The 17,765-nt window shown below is 41.1% G+C and overlaps 1 protein-coding gene and 1 long non-coding RNA gene across 2 annotated transcripts in view; one reads left to right on the top strand and one right to left on the bottom strand.

Annotated features, from left to right (window-relative positions):
• Positions 1-441: 441 nt before the first annotated feature.
• The window catches only part of LOC103515762 (N-acetylneuraminate 9-O-acetyltransferase), a gene marked incomplete in the record, with an annotated part of 30,181 nt that continues 12,857 nt past the window's right edge, over positions 442-17,765 (bottom strand). Inside the window, 7 exon segments of the mRNA XM_026828350.1 lie at positions 442-445; positions 1,215-1,477; positions 11,362-11,575; positions 12,411-12,517; positions 14,763-14,858; positions 15,717-15,839; positions 16,427-16,596. Of these exon segments, the coding sequence (XP_026684151.1) occupies positions 442-445; positions 1,215-1,477; positions 11,362-11,575; positions 12,411-12,517; positions 14,763-14,858; positions 15,717-15,839; positions 16,427-16,596 (977 nt within the window).
• LOC113470139 lies at positions 1,828-7,590 on the top strand. The gene is made up of 2 exons (XR_003393309.1): positions 1,828-1,924; positions 7,533-7,590. It is a non-coding gene; the product is annotated as an uncharacterized LOC113470139 (long non-coding RNA).

Raw genomic sequence — 17,765 nt, forward strand, 5'->3', positions numbered from 1 at the left:
CTGTAGGCAATGTAATTCAAAGTGTTCGAACCACACACGACACGATTTTTTTTTCCAAATGTCCCGTAGGCAATGTCATTTGAATGAAAGTGTTTAAGTGTTCCAACCACACACGACACGATTTTTTTCTAAATGTCCCGTAGGCAATATCATTTATATGAAAGTGTTTAAGTGTTCCAACGACACACGACACGATTTTTTTCCAAATGTCCCGTAGGCAATGTCATTTGAATGAAAGTGTTTAAGTGTTCCAACCACACACGACACGATTTTGTCCCGTAGGCAATGTCATTTAAATGAAAGTGTTTAGGTGTTCCAACTACACACGACACGATTTTTTTCCAAATGTCCCGTAGGCAATGTCATTTAAATGAAATTGTTTAAGTGTTCCAACGACACACGACACGATTTTTTTCCGAACGGGCCTGCAGACACAATCACTTACCTCGTGCGCAACACAGATGAATATGAAACACGTCACTAGAGAGTTAAGAACAGGATACTCAGATACCGCCAGACTTGTCATTTCACCATTCCCCAGATTATTACGACACTAGTACCTAAGCCGTCAAAATTCAAAATTTCCTTATGTCCGCCATTACACAATTTATTTTTTATCGCGTACCCCCACAGGGTCTCTCGCGTACCCCCACAGGGTCTCTCGCGTACCCCCGGTTGAAAACCGCTGATGTAGAGGTCTGAGGGAAGTGACGAATAGAGCTCAAAGCAAAAGGCTCTATGCCCTCCGGTCTACTGTTTTTAGCCTTAGGGTCTTCCCACTTGGCGTGAGTTTCACATGTCCTGTAGGCAATGTAATTCAAAGTGTTCCAACCACACACGACACGATTTTTTTTCCAAATGTCCCGTAGGCAATGTCATTTAAATGAAAGTGTTTAGGTGTTCCAACTACACACGACACGATTTTTTTCCAAATGTCCCGTAGGCAATGTCATTTAAATGAAAGTGTTTAGGTGTTCCAACGACACACGACACGATTTTTTTTTCCAAATGTCCCGTAGGCAATGTCATTTGAATGAAAGTGTTTAAGTGTTCCAACCACACACGACACGATTTTTTTTCCAAATGTCCCGTAGGCAATGTCATTTAAATGAAAGTGTTTAAGTGTTTCAACTACACACGACACGATTTTTTTTCCAAATGTCCCGTAGGCAATGTCATTTAAATGAAAGTGTTTAAGTGTTCCAACGACACACGACACGATTTTTTTCAGAACGGGCCTGCAGACACAATCACTTACCTCGTGCGCAACACAGATGAATATGAAACACGTCACTAGAGAGTTAAGAACAGGATACTCAGGCAGTAGTGTTAATATACCGTGTGTATCTGCCGATGTAAAGATATGAATCTGGGTGATGTACAATTCTAGGGAGATGCGGCCCAGACCCGCAAACAGAGAAGAGTAGCGCGTGCGCAATCTACCGCTAATGTTGCGCACCACGATGTAGCTCAGTATCTGAAAAGAGAATAGAATATAACTTGCTGTTAACTAGACAACCAGCTTGGTCTGGCTCGGGGACTAATGGCCCTTGGTCACCCATCCGGATAGTAACCACGCACAACGTTGCTTCACTCACCGGTATTATCACAGTGTAGGAGTGCAGTTCTGTGGTGAATCTGGGTGATGTACAATTCTAGGGAGATGCGGCCCAGTCCCGCAAACAGAGAAGAGTAGCGCGTGCGCAATCTACCGCTAATGTTGCGCACTACGATGTAGCTCAGTATCTGAGAACAGAAGAGAATAATAATAATAATAATAATAATAGTGGTTATTTATACTGCTCGCATAGGACTGAAAAGTCCCTTTACTCCTTTGGGCCGGGGCAAGAGGACAGGTCTGTACGGGGGATTCCTACTGGCTTGCTATGATCCCGAGAATGAAGAGTTCCAATCTCTGTGTAAGGTAAGTGATTCCTACTGAAGAAGGACTATCTGGAAGGTGTAGGAGACACGTTAGATGTGGTGGTACTCGCCTAGCGCTTACAAGGCAGACGCACTGCCAACTAAGCTAACTAGGCTGGCAGGCAGGAACGTTATTTCATGTTTTATGTCTCCCATTCTTCCCAGGTGGATCCAGAGAAAGGCATTTCGTTGCGGTTTCCCAGGTTTCTACGAATTCGTGAAGATAAAGCGGTGGAAGATGCAACCTCTGCTAGACAGGTAAATAACTGGTTGCCACGCAGAAATTCTCGGGTTCGATTCCCAGAGTTGACAGAAAAATTGCACTTCTGAGGTTTAACATCACTGTGTAACTGTGCTAAGGTCTGGTGACCTTTTTTTACATTATTATGAAGTATTACTATTTTTTTTTTAATTATTATTATTGTTATTTTTTTAGAGGTTTGATAGCGGGAACTGTAAATGCTAAAGTCTTATGATCACGAAATCGAAGAGAGAAGGAAGACAGGATAGGAGAAAGCCAGCCGTTCCGAAAACAAAAACATCCGTTCAGGATAAAATCCGCGCCGGGCGGGAATCGAACCCGCGGCCTAGCGCTTACAAGGCACTTACGCTACCCACCAAGCTAACCAGGCTGGCATTTCATCCGGTTACTTTCTGGTGTTCTCGTGTTAAACCCAGCACCTGAATGAGAATCTAAATCAGGGGTTTCCAACTTCCATGTGTATGCGGGCCACATGCTACATTGGGAGGTACTTCGCGGGCCACATATCTACATAGGGGAGCACCCCTTCCTCCCCCCTCCAAACTTTTCAGAAATGCAGTCCGATCAAATTTTGAGCGCTGCAGGCGAAATTTTTCAAAAGTATTCTCCAAGTGTAGCTCTTTTTACATTACCCAAATGTATTTTGTACAAAGCTCAAAAAGCTTCGCGGGCGCGGGCCACGAAAATGGTCTGTCGGGCCACGTGGCCCGCGGACCGCTAGTTGGAAACCCCTGATCTAAATGGATAGTATTGTGTCTCTTATCGCTCATCTGATGAGGGACATACTACGGAATGGGCATGCTATAACACAGATGTTTTATTTGTATTCCAGATTGCAGACATGTACCAGAGTCAAGATCAAATTATGAATCAGCAATCGACAACGTCCAAGTTCAACGAAGAAGATTTCTACTAGCTTCGCCTTAGCACCCCACACACAAAAAGCCCGCCTAAAGACTTACACCCATATTTATTAACAAAATGCTGGCTCTTAAGTTCGTGCTAAGCATAGTCTCAAGGCATTTGATTGGTCAATTTTGACTAGGTTTTTGTGTACCATTACTACTGAGTTTTATACACACTCAGTACCTTTTGAAAAAATTCAGTACTTTTTTGAACTGTACTGCACTAGTAAGCCGTCAACATTCAAAATTTGCTTTTGTCCGCGATTCATTACACGATTTATTTTTTCTCGCGTACCCCCACAGGGTCTCTCGCGTACCCCCGGGTTGAAAATCGCTGATGTAGAGGTCTGAGGGAAGTGACGAATAGAGCTCAATTTCAGCTCAAAGCAAAAGGCTCTATGCCCTCCGGTCTACTGATTTTAGCCTTGGGGTCTTCCCACTTTGCGTGAGTTTCACATGTCCTGTAGGCAATGTCATTTAAATGAAAGTGTTTAGGTGTTCCAACTACACACGACACGATTTTTTTCCAAATGTCCCGTAGGCAATGTCATTTAAATGAAAGTGTTGAAGTGTTCCAACTACACGCGACACGATTTTTTTCCAAATGTCCCGTAGGCAATGTCATTTAAATGAAAGTGTTTAGGTGTTTCAACCACACACGACACGATTTTTTTCCGAACGGGCCTCCAGACACAATCACTTACCTCGTGCGCAACACAGATGAATATGAAACACGTCACTAGAGAGTTAAGAACAGGATACTCAGGCAGTAGTGAGAGCCGCTTTGGAATCTTGAGGTACACAGAATGGCATTAGAGTGAGCATAATCTCGTGAAGCTGCGAACAAAAATGAAATGAAATGGTATCATTACGTATCATCATCATTTTTTAAGAGGATTTGATAGCTGCTCGGTTTTCAAGAGGTTTGACAGAGGGAACTGTAACTGCTATGGTCTTATCGTTCCGAAAGGGAAGAGAGAAGAAAGATAGGATAGGAGAAAGTCAACCGTTCCGAGAACGAATCTTATCTGGTTTAGGATAAAATCCGGCCCGGGCGGGAATTATTATTAAACGATTAGATCAAACTTTATTTACAGAATAAATATTTACAAATGGTAACATAATGTATACAATTATACATAGGTACAAAATAAAGTTTGATCAAGGGTGGGAATCGACCTAGCACTTTCAAGGCAGACACGCTACCCTCAAAGTTGACTAGGCTGGCATGTCAACCGGTTACTTTCTGTTTAGAGCAGCGGTTCCCAACCTTTTTCAGCCCGCGTACCACTTGGGTACCCGGATTTAATCTCACGAACCCCCGTCACCATCATAATGAGTACCGGGTACCCATACCTAGGTTATTGTGTACCATTACTACTGAGTTTTATACACACTCAGTACCTTCTGAAAAAATTCAGTATTTTTTTGAACTGTACTGCACTAGTGTAGCAGGGCCCAAAGTTTGACATCATCAGAACCGAAGCCTAGATCACAAGGCTAAGATAGGACGATCCGAAGCCACAACTCATGTCATCGAACCACAGAAGAGATAGCGATAACAGCGATGGGATGAGTTGGAACCTAAGACGTCACCGATAAGTTTCGTGATCACACTCCCTCTCTGACCTTATTTATTTTAAGAGGGGACTAACATCTTAGGTCTTTGCCCCTTCTGACCTTGATTGGTTATTCAAACATCGGCATAGTGTGGATTTCACCAACCTTCTTTCCAGCTTCAAACAGCCCGTTAGCTTAACAGCCCTGTTAAGCCAATACAAATTCAATGGAACTTAACTGGCTGTTAGCTCAACAGGAGTTCTAATGACTGAATAAATATTGGTGAAATCCAACACTAGTCTACTAACTCTCCGGGCATGCTTTGAGACAAACATTGGAAAAGCTGTAGTCTCAGGTCTTATGCTCCTTAGAACATGCCATCACTGATGCCTATGGGCCTTATACTCCTTATAACATACCATCACTGATGCCTATGGGTCTTATACGCCTTAACATACCATCACTGATGACTATGGGTCTTATACTCCTTAGAACATACCATCACTGATGCCTATGGGTATGAATATAAACAGAAATATAAGGAAGTTCCACAGAGCTGTGGACGCCTTATTATGCTCCTTAGAACATACCATCACTGATGCCTATAGGTATGAATATGAACAGAAATATAAGGAAGTTCCACAGAGCTGTGGACGCCTTATTTGTCTGTCAACAAAATATCTCGAGAACGGTAAGAGCTAGAGACTTGAAATTTGGTATGTAGTTCACAAATGTGACAAGGATGCAACTCAAAACGTTTTGTTGAGATAGGTGCTGCGGTTGGCGGTATTTTGACCGTTTTTTTGGCGGTTTTCAGCTATACCGACTAAACGGTTAGAGATGTTATAAAATTTTAGGGTATAAGCATCATTCATTAGGATAAGGAAAGTCGTGTGATGTTCACACCAGATTTTTTTCCATAACTTTCCATTTTCCATCACAATGCAATTCCCGTCTTCTCTTCCCTCAGGACGCCGTAGAGGCGGACATCACAGTGCAGGTGTGCGTGTTCCTATTCGACCTCCTGTATCTAAACGGGGAACCGTTGGTACGAGAACCGTTCTACAAACGGCGCGAACTACTCAGGGCGAACTTCCAACATAGGGAAGGCCAGTTTGTGTTCGCTACGAATCTGGACACCACGGACATGGATAAGGTCCAGGAGTTCCTGGATGAGAGTGTTAAAGGTAAATATTGTTATTGAATAGTTCACTTGTTACGACTTGAGACTTTGCCCCTGGTTTCCAAAGCAAAATTTAAACTTTAAGAAAAGAAAGAAAAAAGATCCCTGCCAGCCTAGTTAGCTTAGTTGGTAGTGCGTCTGCCTTGTAAGCGCTAGGCCGCGGGTTCGATTCCCGCCCGGGGCGGATTTAGGGTGTTAGTCCAGCCACTCCTTATCAGGTAGGCGTTACAGACGGACCTGATCAGGTGTACCTGTCAGGTCTACTTGATAGTGATTGGCTGGCATTAGGCGTAGGGACCAAAGGTCCCATAGGTGTGCTAAGTTTCAAGAACGAATCTTTCTATTAGATCTTGCTTTGTGTATAACATATGAGGGGTCAAGAGGAAGAACGGACAGCACATACCTCGTTTTAGAGATGGGTAGTACTTGGTATTTTCGAGAACCGGTAAAAAGTAGTTGATTACTTTTCGAGAACCGAGTACAAAATAGTCGTTGTAATCCAATTACTTTTACTCGTTAGATATAACCGAATCAAACCGAGAACTTACGAATACCTCTCTGGCACGCTCTCTCTCTCTCCCCCTTACCCCCCCCCCCCCCCCAGGGCCAAGCGCCATGAGTCTGTCTGCTAGACTTCCCCTTTCCCTCTCTTCCTAATGTAATCACATTATTTAGTAATCGGTTCTTTTGTAATTGGTTTGTACTTTGTACCTTGTAGACTGTAGACTTGTACTCATCGCGCGACTCGCGATAAAGCAATTACTTTTTTTAAGTAATTGATTACATCCAAATTAGAACCGGTACTTTACAAGTAAAATACTTACTCGTATACATCTCTACCTCGTTTCGAGATAATTGGAATTAAAGTTTAGGAGTTGCATATAAATGTACACAAGTCTTGGAGAGCTGTTTTTTTTTTTTTTTTTTTTTTTTTTTTTTTTTCACAGCGACCAGTCCGAACAGCACCAATAGTTTGATGCTCACGTACAGATAGCGCGCGTTACCATTACCCCGGGGAGGTACCTGGAAGATCAAATCAAATGATGAATCTTTGTGGTAAAGCAGAGAGCTTTTTTACAACTTTGTGGCTATCACAGTATTACAAGTCTTTCATTTATTCAATCATCATATTTATCATCGCTCGTTTCTTTTGAAACAACATGGTAAAACCAATAACTTTAGTAGTTGAATATTGTCTTTACATAACATCTAATACAGTGCTTCTCAAAGTTGTTGCCACCGCGGCCAACTTTTCACAATCTTTCCGCTGCACCCGCCTCAGCACATGAATATCTGTGTCTGCATACTCCTCAAGTCTGGCGGGTCTCCATCCCCACCACCCGTCGCGTCTCCCATGATCAAGCTACCGCATCAAACGATAGCTCAATCCCACCAGACCGTCTAACACCGCTGTTTGTAGATTGTTGTTTCGAAAGGGAAAAATTAACTGGCCAAAATCTCGAAATATTTTGGCGAGGAGGAACTTTTTGAAAAAACGTTCAAAAAAGCACCATCCTGTAAAGTTAGGTAAAAACCAAGATCACCAATGTATTAAGCACACAAAAATAATTGTCTATGCAAAAAATGGCACTCGAAAACGATCTAGAACAATTGAAATTCTTACGTTAACCGAGAGCGAAAATTTTCTGCACTTCAGATGTAAAGTTGGCACGCGAATCAAAAATGTGTTTGATTTTAGATTGGTACCGGATTCAGTGACGAAGATCTCCAGAAACATTCGGAACACTTCAAGCCCCACATCATACCTCAGCCGAAGTCCTACTAACCTTGTAAGCGCTAGGCCGCGGGCGGATTTTATCCTGCTGGGATAATGTTCGTTCTCGGAACGGCTGGCTTTCTCCTGTCCTGTCTCCCTTCTCTCTTCGATTTCGGGACGATAAGACCATAGCAGTTAGAATTCTCTCTGTCAAACCTCTTAAAAAATGTGTTTGATTTCAGATTGGTACCGGATTCAGTGACGAAGATCTCCAGAAACATTCGGAACACTTCAAGCCCCACATCATACCTCAGCCGAAGTCCTACTACCTGTGCGACGCCTCCTTAGCGCCAGACCACTGGTTCGATGCCACCACGGTGTGGGAAATCAAATGCGCCGACCTATCCCTCTCCCCCGTCCATAAGGCTGCTCAGGGCATTGTAAGTTTATGTTTTTTTTTTTTTTTTTTTTTTTTTTTTTTTTTTTATTTTTTTCAAATGCAAAGGTTTTCAAGTCATCCTCAAACACTTCCCCAGTGCACTAGAACTAGACGAACTACTCCCACAAGATGACCATTGTCCTAAACAGGAGTACTTGACCATAATCCAGCAAATCCTGCAATATCATCTCCCTCAAGTGTCCTACAAATACAACCCCTACATAGAGGAAAGCTGCTGGATACTGGAGTCCCTCTCCTGATAAAGATCACACAAACAAGCCAACATACCGGGGATGTGGAGCACATAAGAAACAAGGCTAATGTCCCTGACATATACGACAAAGTCAAAAACTCCCCAGCTTACATAGCATTCTATTTGACAGCCATATCGTAAAACTTTTAATGAAAAGAGAAGCAGAAGAACTAGAGAAGAGGAGGAATGAGGGAAAAGGAAGAAGAAGGTGAGGAGAAATTTAATTTGAAAACTGATTTAATTTTTTTCTTTCTCCTCCAGCACCACCGTCTTCTGCTGCCTCTCACTTCTTGGGAGCATTTTCTTAATAAAAAATGATTTATATTCCTTTATAGGAAAATCTCCCGTACTACTGTTTGTAATGAACTTAATAAAAATTGTATAGAAAAGAACTTTCAAGTCGAATCTACACGGTCGAAGATGTGGCTTGACGTTAATCCGGTCTTGTTTATCCTTCTGACGCGAGACGTTGTTGAGCTTGTTGTTTATCCACGATAATCGGTTTGCTTGTAAGTACCTACGTACACAAGTACTTCTCAGAATATATGTACAATTATGAACATAATCTTTAAATTCTCTCTTGAAATGCACCAAAGTTCCTTTGATCACAGGGTAGACAGACAGATCTGGAAATTATGTCTTCTTGGACTGTATGTCTAAAAGTCATAATTGCTCCTCAGTACATATTAGGTACAGTAGAGTTGATTAAGTTCGTCAACCCTACTTACTGTCATTTGAAACCTAGAAGACATTTTGCCTCGCCAAACTAGTCTGTCTTGATGAGTTCAACCTAAGTAAATTTATCGCACCTGAAAGAGCAATCTGGAAAATAAATACCCCCCTCCTCCAAACTTTTCAGAAATGCAGTCCGATCGAATTTTGAGCGCCGCAGGCGACATTTTTCAAAAGTAATCTCCAATTGTAGCTCTTTTTACATTACCCAAATGTATTTTGTACAAATCTCAAAAAGCTTCGCGGGCCGCGAAAATGGTCTGGCGGGCCACGTGGCCCGCGGACCGCTAGTTGAAAACCCCTGATCTAAATGGATAGTATTGTGTGTCTTATCGCTCATCTGATGAGGGAATACTACGGGATGGGCATGCTACGACACAGATGTTTTATTTGTATTCCAGATTGCAGACATGTACCAGAGTCAAGATCAAATTATGAATCAGCAATCGACAACGTCCAAGTTTAACGAAGAAGATTTCTACTAGCTTAGCCTTAGCACCCCATACACAACAAGCTGGGCCCGTCCCTCCGGGAATTTTTTAGCCCGTAGTTTATTCGATCGTGATTAGAGAAAATCAGTACCTATATATGTGTACCTACCTAATTTGTTTAATGTTCAGTTTATTATCATTCTTGATTTGATTTTACTTTCATGTAATGATTTAGAATTAAGACTAGAGCGGACAACACAATTACCTCGTTTCGAGATAATTGGAATTAAAGTTTAGGAGGTGCATATAATTTTTCTTAGAGGTTTGACAGAGGGAACTGTAACTGCTAAGGTCTTCCTGTCCCAAAATCGAAGAGAGAACAAAGACAGGAGATAGGAGAAAGTCAGCCGTTCCCGGAACATTATCCGTTCAGGATGAAATCCGCCCCGGGCGGGAATCGAACCCGTGACCTAGCGCTTACAAGGCAGATGCGCTACCCTCCAAGCTAACCAGACTGGCGTTCGAGAGTTTGGGTGAAACACATACAGACAGACAAGCTAACTTTAACAAGAGTTGAAACTGTGGCGTTAAAAACTTGAAACTCCCTTTGTTCTTGCAATTTAATTTACGAAGTTTTTTTTTTATTTAAATAAAACAAAATAGTGTAAATAAATAGTAAATGGATCATAAATAATGTATTGTTCTTTCAATATACGGTATGTACATAGCGATTTATACACGTGGTAAATTATTTGTAAAACAAAATAAAATTTAACTCCTCATTAGGAGTTAATTCCAAATCAACATTGGATTTTCATTTTCATTATTTCAATCAATCAGGTTAACCGGACTTATCACAAGGACCAGTTTAGGTAGACAGGGGAAAAAACGAAGAAGTAGCAAAGGTTGAGTGCGAAGGGCATCCACTCGTAAATTTGTAGCTAAAACCAAATGTCAGCCCAAAGCAATCACCCTAGCTAGGGCTGACTAAGAGGCTGACGAAGAACGCCGACCCCGTCTGTACACGGGAAAACATGAAGATAGTAAGAAAATAAAGTAAGCAATCTTATATTATAAAATCAAGATCCATTCACATTTCACACACTGATCGCTCTATCTCCTGAACCACAACACCTAGAAAGCTGAAATTTGGTAGGAATATTCCTATTATGGTCTAGTGTGCAATAAGAAAGGATTTTGCGAAAATCTACACCAATCCTGAGATATGATCAATTTTTGATCGCTAAAATCTCCATTAGAAATACACAGAGTGCAGAGACTGCGGGAGTGAAATGTTCCGCTCTCGACCAACATTTTGAGTTTCGTTTATGTTTTTAGTTTGATATAGGGAGCGCGCAGCGCGACCGTATTTTTTATTATTTTCTACAAGTTCGGCCATGCCTTTTCTACAAGTTTGGCCATGCCTCGGGATTACATCCATGCCTATCCAAGAACGGAAAAGTTTGGTTAGAAAATTTCCACCCTGCACGGGGTTCGTAGCACCTCTTGGGCTCTCTTCAATTTCGGGAAGATAAGACCTCTGGTGTTACAGATCCCTCTATCCACCCTCTTGGAAGTACTTACCTATCACAGAGGTAAAAGTAGGTAAGTATGAGCCCTAGTTTTCCCAGGGAACTAATGACAATGTACATGGGGGTCGGTTCTTCATAAAGGAACTTGACTGATTGCTTCAGGGTCAGAATGGTAGAATATAACTCAACCTTCGCTATTGATATAGCGTGAGGAAATTTGGGCTAGTCTACTCTCTGTTTATAGTCCCCTAGCTAGACGCTGATCTACTCTCTGTTTATAGTCCCTCACCCAGACTTTGAAAGGATAAGGAAAGTAAAAAGAAATAATAATAATAATAATAATGAACTTCACAGGGAAAATAAGTCCATGTGGCCCTTGGTCACCCATCCGGATAGTAACCACGCACAACGTTGCTTCACTCACCGGTATTATCACAGTGTAGGAGTGCAGTTCTGTGCACTCCGCTTCGCTACAGAGCATAGCGAATGTTGAGTTGAGACAAATAGCGCCTATCGCTACAAACAGAGCTACCAGGGTGACTTTGGTGGAGAACAGATTGGAATAGGTGTTGTCATCAATCAGGTTGAACTTCTGGATGAGAATCAAACTCAGACTGAATACACAGCCGTACAGGAAACTGAAAATGAGAAACAAGATTTAGATTTTTTACGGGTGTTTAAAACAACCATTTTACACACTGCATCAAAACAAAAACATACCAACTACGAAAATAAAAGTACAGTAGAACCTCGATTATTTCAACTAATGGGGACCGAGGGTAGTTGAAATAATCGAAAGTTGAAATAATTGAAATTCCGTATAAAACGATGAAAAAGGGACAAGATTTAGATACAAAAGAACAAAATGGTTAATAAAGTAGGTATTGTATTAGGTAAAGTAGGTACAAAATGGTTAATAAAGTAGGTATTGTAGATCGAGGGGAAGAAGGAAGTTTGGTATGCTGACAGACATCTTAAGAGGAAGGACTTATGAACAAATGAAGAATGATGCCCAAGACGTACCAACTACGAAAATAAAAATACAGTAGAACCTCGATTATTTCAACTAATTGGGACCGAGGGTAGATGAAATAATCGAAAGTTGAAATAATTGAAATTCCGTATAAAACGATGAAAAAGGGACAACATTTAGATACAAAAAAGAACAAAATGGTTAATAAAGTAGGTATTGTGTTTTCTAAGTTATACCTAACTCATCTCTTATTGCCGAAATATGAAAGGGGATATTTCTTCGAAAAAAAATACCATGCCTTGTTTGGGACTCGAACCCACGGTTCGTTGTTTATAAGGTCACCTAGCTACTCACCTATATCTGTCCAGTTTTTTATGTTATACCTATCTCATCTCTTATTGCCGAAATATGAAAGGGGATATTTCTTCGAAAAAAATACCATGCCTTGTTTGGGACTCGAACCCACGGTTCGTTGTTTATAAGGTCACCTAGCTACTCACCTATATCTGTCCAGTTTCCATCTGGTCCACCAATCATGAATATCATCATCTGTGGTAACGAACAATGCTTTCCATGGACGAGTAACAAATACCTTCTCGAAAAATACCTGAAGAAAAAATCTTCCTCATTACTTGAGTAATAGATAGTAAAAATCTAGTTTATTCTAATCTTGACGGTGGACTCTCTACTGGTAGCGATGATATTTGTTACCAAACATATTCCCTACGACACTTCTTTGTTTAGCTTACCATATTATTATTATTTTTTTAAAGAGGTTTGACAGAGGAACTGTATCCGCTATGGTCTTATCGTCCCGAAATCGAAGAGAGAAGGAAGACAGGATAGGAGAAAGCCAGCCGTTCCGAGAACGAACATTATCCCAAAGAAAAAATGAGATCAGAGATTTTTCATTTACATTAATGTACCTACACATTTATTTATTTTCCTCCCTACAAGTCGAACACAAAAACTACCTCGGTGGTGTAGTGGTCAAGGCGTTCGCCTGGTGAACAGGAGGGCGTGGGTTCAATCCCAGCCGAGGGTATGGAATTTTATCCTCAATATAATTTGAGAATTTGACCACAATAATAGTAGTAGCCTACTGCTGGAGTAAAGGGACTTTTCAGTATACAAGTAGGGTTCGTTCTCGGAACGGCTGGCTTTCTCCTATCCTGACTTCCTTCTCTCTTCGCTTTCGGGACGATAAGACCTTAGCAGTTACAGTTCCCTCTATGAAACCTAATTAAAAACTCCCTTTTAATATAGTACCTACCTTTCCACTCGTCCGTCTGATCTCGATTGAGTATCTTAATATATCTGCTGTCCTCAGTGAAGGTAAAAGTAGGGTTCGTTCTCGGAACGGCTGGCTTTCTCCTATCCTGACTTTCTTCTCTCTTCGCTTTCGGGACGATAAGACCTTAGCAGTTACAGTTCCCTTTATCAAACCTAAACTCCCTTTTAATATAGTACCTACCTTTCCACTCGTCCGTCTGATCTCGATTGAGTATCTTAATATATCTGCTGTCCTCAGTGAAGAACACGCCCAATACAAACACATATCCAATTGGAAGCCAGAATGACACTTGAGAATAATATTTGTTCTCTTTCATGAAGAAGTTGGTTCTGTGGAAGCCAAGAAGACACAAAATATTAATTTGACATAAGTCCTTGGTGTGTCTGGCTGGGGGACTTTAAACAAGGAGAATACCAGCCTGAATTTCCCTTGCTAAAGAAATAGCAAAGGTAGAGTGCAAAGGGCATCCACTCGTAAAATTTGTAGCCAAAATCAAATGTCAGCCCAGAGGAATCACACTAGTTAGAGCTGATTGAGTCTGTACACGGGAAATGGCGAAGACAAAGAAGTACTTACTTAGTGTTAAAAAAAAAAAAAAAATATATATATATAAAACCCGCCAAAATGCCGCCAACCGTATCACCGATTTTAATCAAAAGTTTCGTGTTGCATCCTTGTCACATTTGTGGACTACATACCAAATTTTAAGTCTCTAGCTCATACCGTTCTTGAGATATTTTGTTTACAGATAGACACACACGGATCAATGGCTGAACCTTTGCATTTAGTCGGAACGAAAATTTTGTGAAATACATATTACTTTCCTTCCTTTAGTAAATATTTTTTCTCGTTTTCAGTTTAGACTTGGAAAAAAAAAACTTCCTCATAACTTCAGTAATAGATAGTAAAATCTAGTTTATTCTAATCTTGACGGTGGACTCTCTACTGGTAGCGACGATATTTGTTACCAAACATATTCCCTACGACACTTCTTTGTTTTGCTTACCATATTATTATTTTTTTTTTAAAAAAAAAAAAGAGGTTTGACTGAGGGAACTGTAACTGCTATGGTCTTATCGTCCCGAAATCGAAGAGAGAAGGAAGACAGGATAGGAAAAAGCCAGGCCATCACTGATGCCTATGGGTCTTATACTCCTTAGAACATACCATCACTGATGCCTATGGGTCTTATACTCCTTAGAACATACCATCACTGATGCCTATGGGTCTTATACTCCTTAGAACATGCCATCACTGATGCCTATGGGACTTATACTCCTTAGAACATGCCATCACTGATGCCTATGGGTCTTATACTCCTTGGAACATACCATCACTGATGCCTATGAGTCTTATACTCCTTAGAACATGCCATCACTGATGCCTATGGGTCTTATACTCCTTAGAACATGCCATCACTGATGCCTATGGGACTTATACTCCTTAGAACATGCCATCACTGATGCCTATGCGTCCTATACTCCTTAGAACATGCCATCACTGATGCCTATGGGTCTTATACTCCTTAGAACATGCCATCAAAAATCAGATCCCTCACCTCAGAAATATACAGCACAGCGACCAGTCCGAACAGCACCAATAGTTTGATGCTCACGTACAGATAACGCGCGTTACCATTACCCCGGGGAGGTACCTGGAAGATCAAATCAAATCATGAATCTTTGTGGTAAAGCAGAGAGCTTTTTCACAACTTTCTGGGTATCACAGTATTACAAGTCTTTCATTTATTCAATCATCATATTTATCATCGCTCGTTTCTTTTGAAACAACATGGTAAAACCAATAACTTTAGTAGTTGAATATTGTCTTTACATAACATCTAATACAGTGCTTCTCAAAGTTGTTGTCACCGCGGCCCACTTTTCACGACTCCAATCTTTCCGCTGCACCCGCCTCAGCACATGAATGTAAAAAAAAAACATAGGTAGTTTTTCTTTTTAACTTTTCTTTTTACTCTGGTAATACCACCACTGGTCGCTACTCGATTAAAGTAGCTACTCACTTGTCCCCACGAGGCTGAGTGCACCCCGAACTTCAAACACAGAGCCGAAAAAACCTCGACCCCGCCGGGAATCGAACCCGGGACCTCCGGCGTGCAAGCCTAGTGTGATACTCACTCGGCCACGGAGGTTGCTTACCTGGAGGATCAAATAGAGTAGGGAGAACCAGAAGGTAACCAGCGGGACGAAGTGGTAGAACTGGCCACCGCGGCCCGCTTTTCACGACTCCAATCTTTCCGCTGCAACCGCCTCAGCACATGAATATAAAAAAAAAACATAGGTAGGTACCTATAATTTTTCTTTTTACTCTGGTAACACCGCCACTGGTCGCTACTCGATTAAAGTAGCTACTCACTTGTTCCCACGAGGCTGAGTGCACCCCGAACTCCAAACACAGAGCCGAAAAAACCTCGGCCCCGCCGGGAATCGAACCCGGGACCTCCGGCGTGCAAGCCTAGTGTGATAACCACTCGGCCACGGAGGTTGCTTACCTGGAGGATCAAATAGAGTAGGGAGAACCAGAAGGTAACCAGCGGGACGAAGTGGTAGAACTGGTACGGGCGATTCATGGCCACACAACACAGAATTGTGATCCCGTTGAGACGAAACAAGACCTGGAATAGAAAAGGAAGAATTTTCCGTACTTGTTCAGAAGTCACGTCAATGGAAAATTGCTACTCCCATGACTTTTCCAGGTTTTCTTTAAATGTTCACGATTTTCCATAACTTTTTGGCCGATTATCAGATTCCATGACTTTTTCAGGTCACGTATAAACAATCAAAGGGACTTTTCAGTCCTATGTGAGCAGTATAAATAAGCAATATAATCATGATTTATTATTATTATTTTTTTCTTTTTTTTACTATCATTATTATTAATATTATCTTTATTATAATGTTTAGGAAAATATATCTCTAAACTCATACCCACCTTTGTATAAAATACAATAATAGTCATAGAACTCTCCTCCTCCGACTCAGGCTTAACCTAATGGAGGAAGAGAACCTGACCCTAAAAACCTACTTTGTTTACATATGTACCTATACCTACAAACCTACATAGTATATAAGTTATGTACCATTATGAAGACCAATTGTAATTATGTACTTATTAATGTACTTATATTGTATCGTAAACAAAATTATAAACAATAAAAATAAAGGTTTATCAAAAAATTGAAAATTGAATTGAATTATTTACCTGAAGATATCGCACCAGTCCGCTGTCAGGCCGATGCCACATGTAATAGAAGTGACCAAACCCAGAGATGAACAAATAGGAGGAGGCAAATATTCGCATGTGATTCAATATGGGGAGCTGGGTTCGAGCCCCGGTCATGTGAGAAATCACCAGGATCAACTGCATACACCCTGTACAACACAGAGAGAGAGATTTATATATTCAACAATCTGTATAAGATAGATGGTGGATTTCACCGATGACTTAATTATAGAGATTTCACTAATGGGAGAATTTTTAATCCTCCGAAAAGGAAGAGTACTTAAAAACTCCCTTTTGGATCATTAAAAACTCCCTTTTGGATCATTAAAAACTCCCTTTTGGATCATTAAAAACTCCCTTTTGGATCATTAAAAACTCCCCTTTGGATCATTAAAAACTCCCTTTTGGATCATTAAAAACTCCTTTTTGGATCATGAAATTTTTTGCCATTAGTGAAATTTCTCACTAAGTCATTGGTGAAATCCACCAAGAGAGGAACAAGAATAGATTAAGGCCAGGGGCCACAAAGTTAGTTTAAACTCGGTTTAAATTTAACTCTCGCATTAAGCAATCTGAAATAGCCAGCCTGGTTAGCTTGGTTGGTAGCGCGCATCTACTTTGTAAGCGCTAGATCGCGAGTTCAATTTCCGCCCGGGGCGGACTTTATCCTAACTTCATCTAGCGCTGTTCGCATGAATTGATGGATCCCTATATATCCATATATTATATAAGAAGAGACGACGAGAGAACGAAAGATTGTGAGTCATGTCGGGGGAGGAAGGAAACAGAAGCGGTAAAGGCACATGTCTAGAGTCAGTCGAGATGATCACACTAAGGAGACCGACTGTAAGACTAAAACGATGTATAAAATGCGACCTACGGGACAACGGTAGATGAAAAAAAACGATAAAGCAATCGTTCCCTTTACGTCCGACATAAAGAGAGAACAAATTTCAGGGGGTCCGTTCTGTGTGGTTCCTAATACAGTTAATTATAAAACCACAGAAGAACCGAAGGGTGTGCTTTGGTTGAAGAAAGTACTTCTCTTGTTTATCAAATAGAGAGTCACGTAAGACCGAAGAGTTAAACCTATGACACAAACATAACCCGCACAGGAAGTGACTCTGTCCCGTCTATATAATTCTATGAGTAGCTCTAGTCTGCCTGCTCACTTTCCATCGCAATGACTATAATTTCCCTCACAAATCCAAACTATTTCCCTTGACATCTGACGATTCCAGAATACAGGGCTTCGCTTCTCTCTCCTTCAGCCCTATCCTCTTTCGGTCGGCAGGCTCTTGCTTTGGGATGGAAAATG

This window comes from Diaphorina citri, unplaced genomic scaffold (assembly GCF_000475195.1).
Source record: "Diaphorina citri unplaced genomic scaffold, Diaci psyllid genome assembly version 1.1 scaffold1410, whole genome shotgun sequence".
NCBI classification, from domain to species: Eukaryota; Metazoa; Arthropoda; class Insecta; order Hemiptera; family Psyllidae; genus Diaphorina; species Diaphorina citri.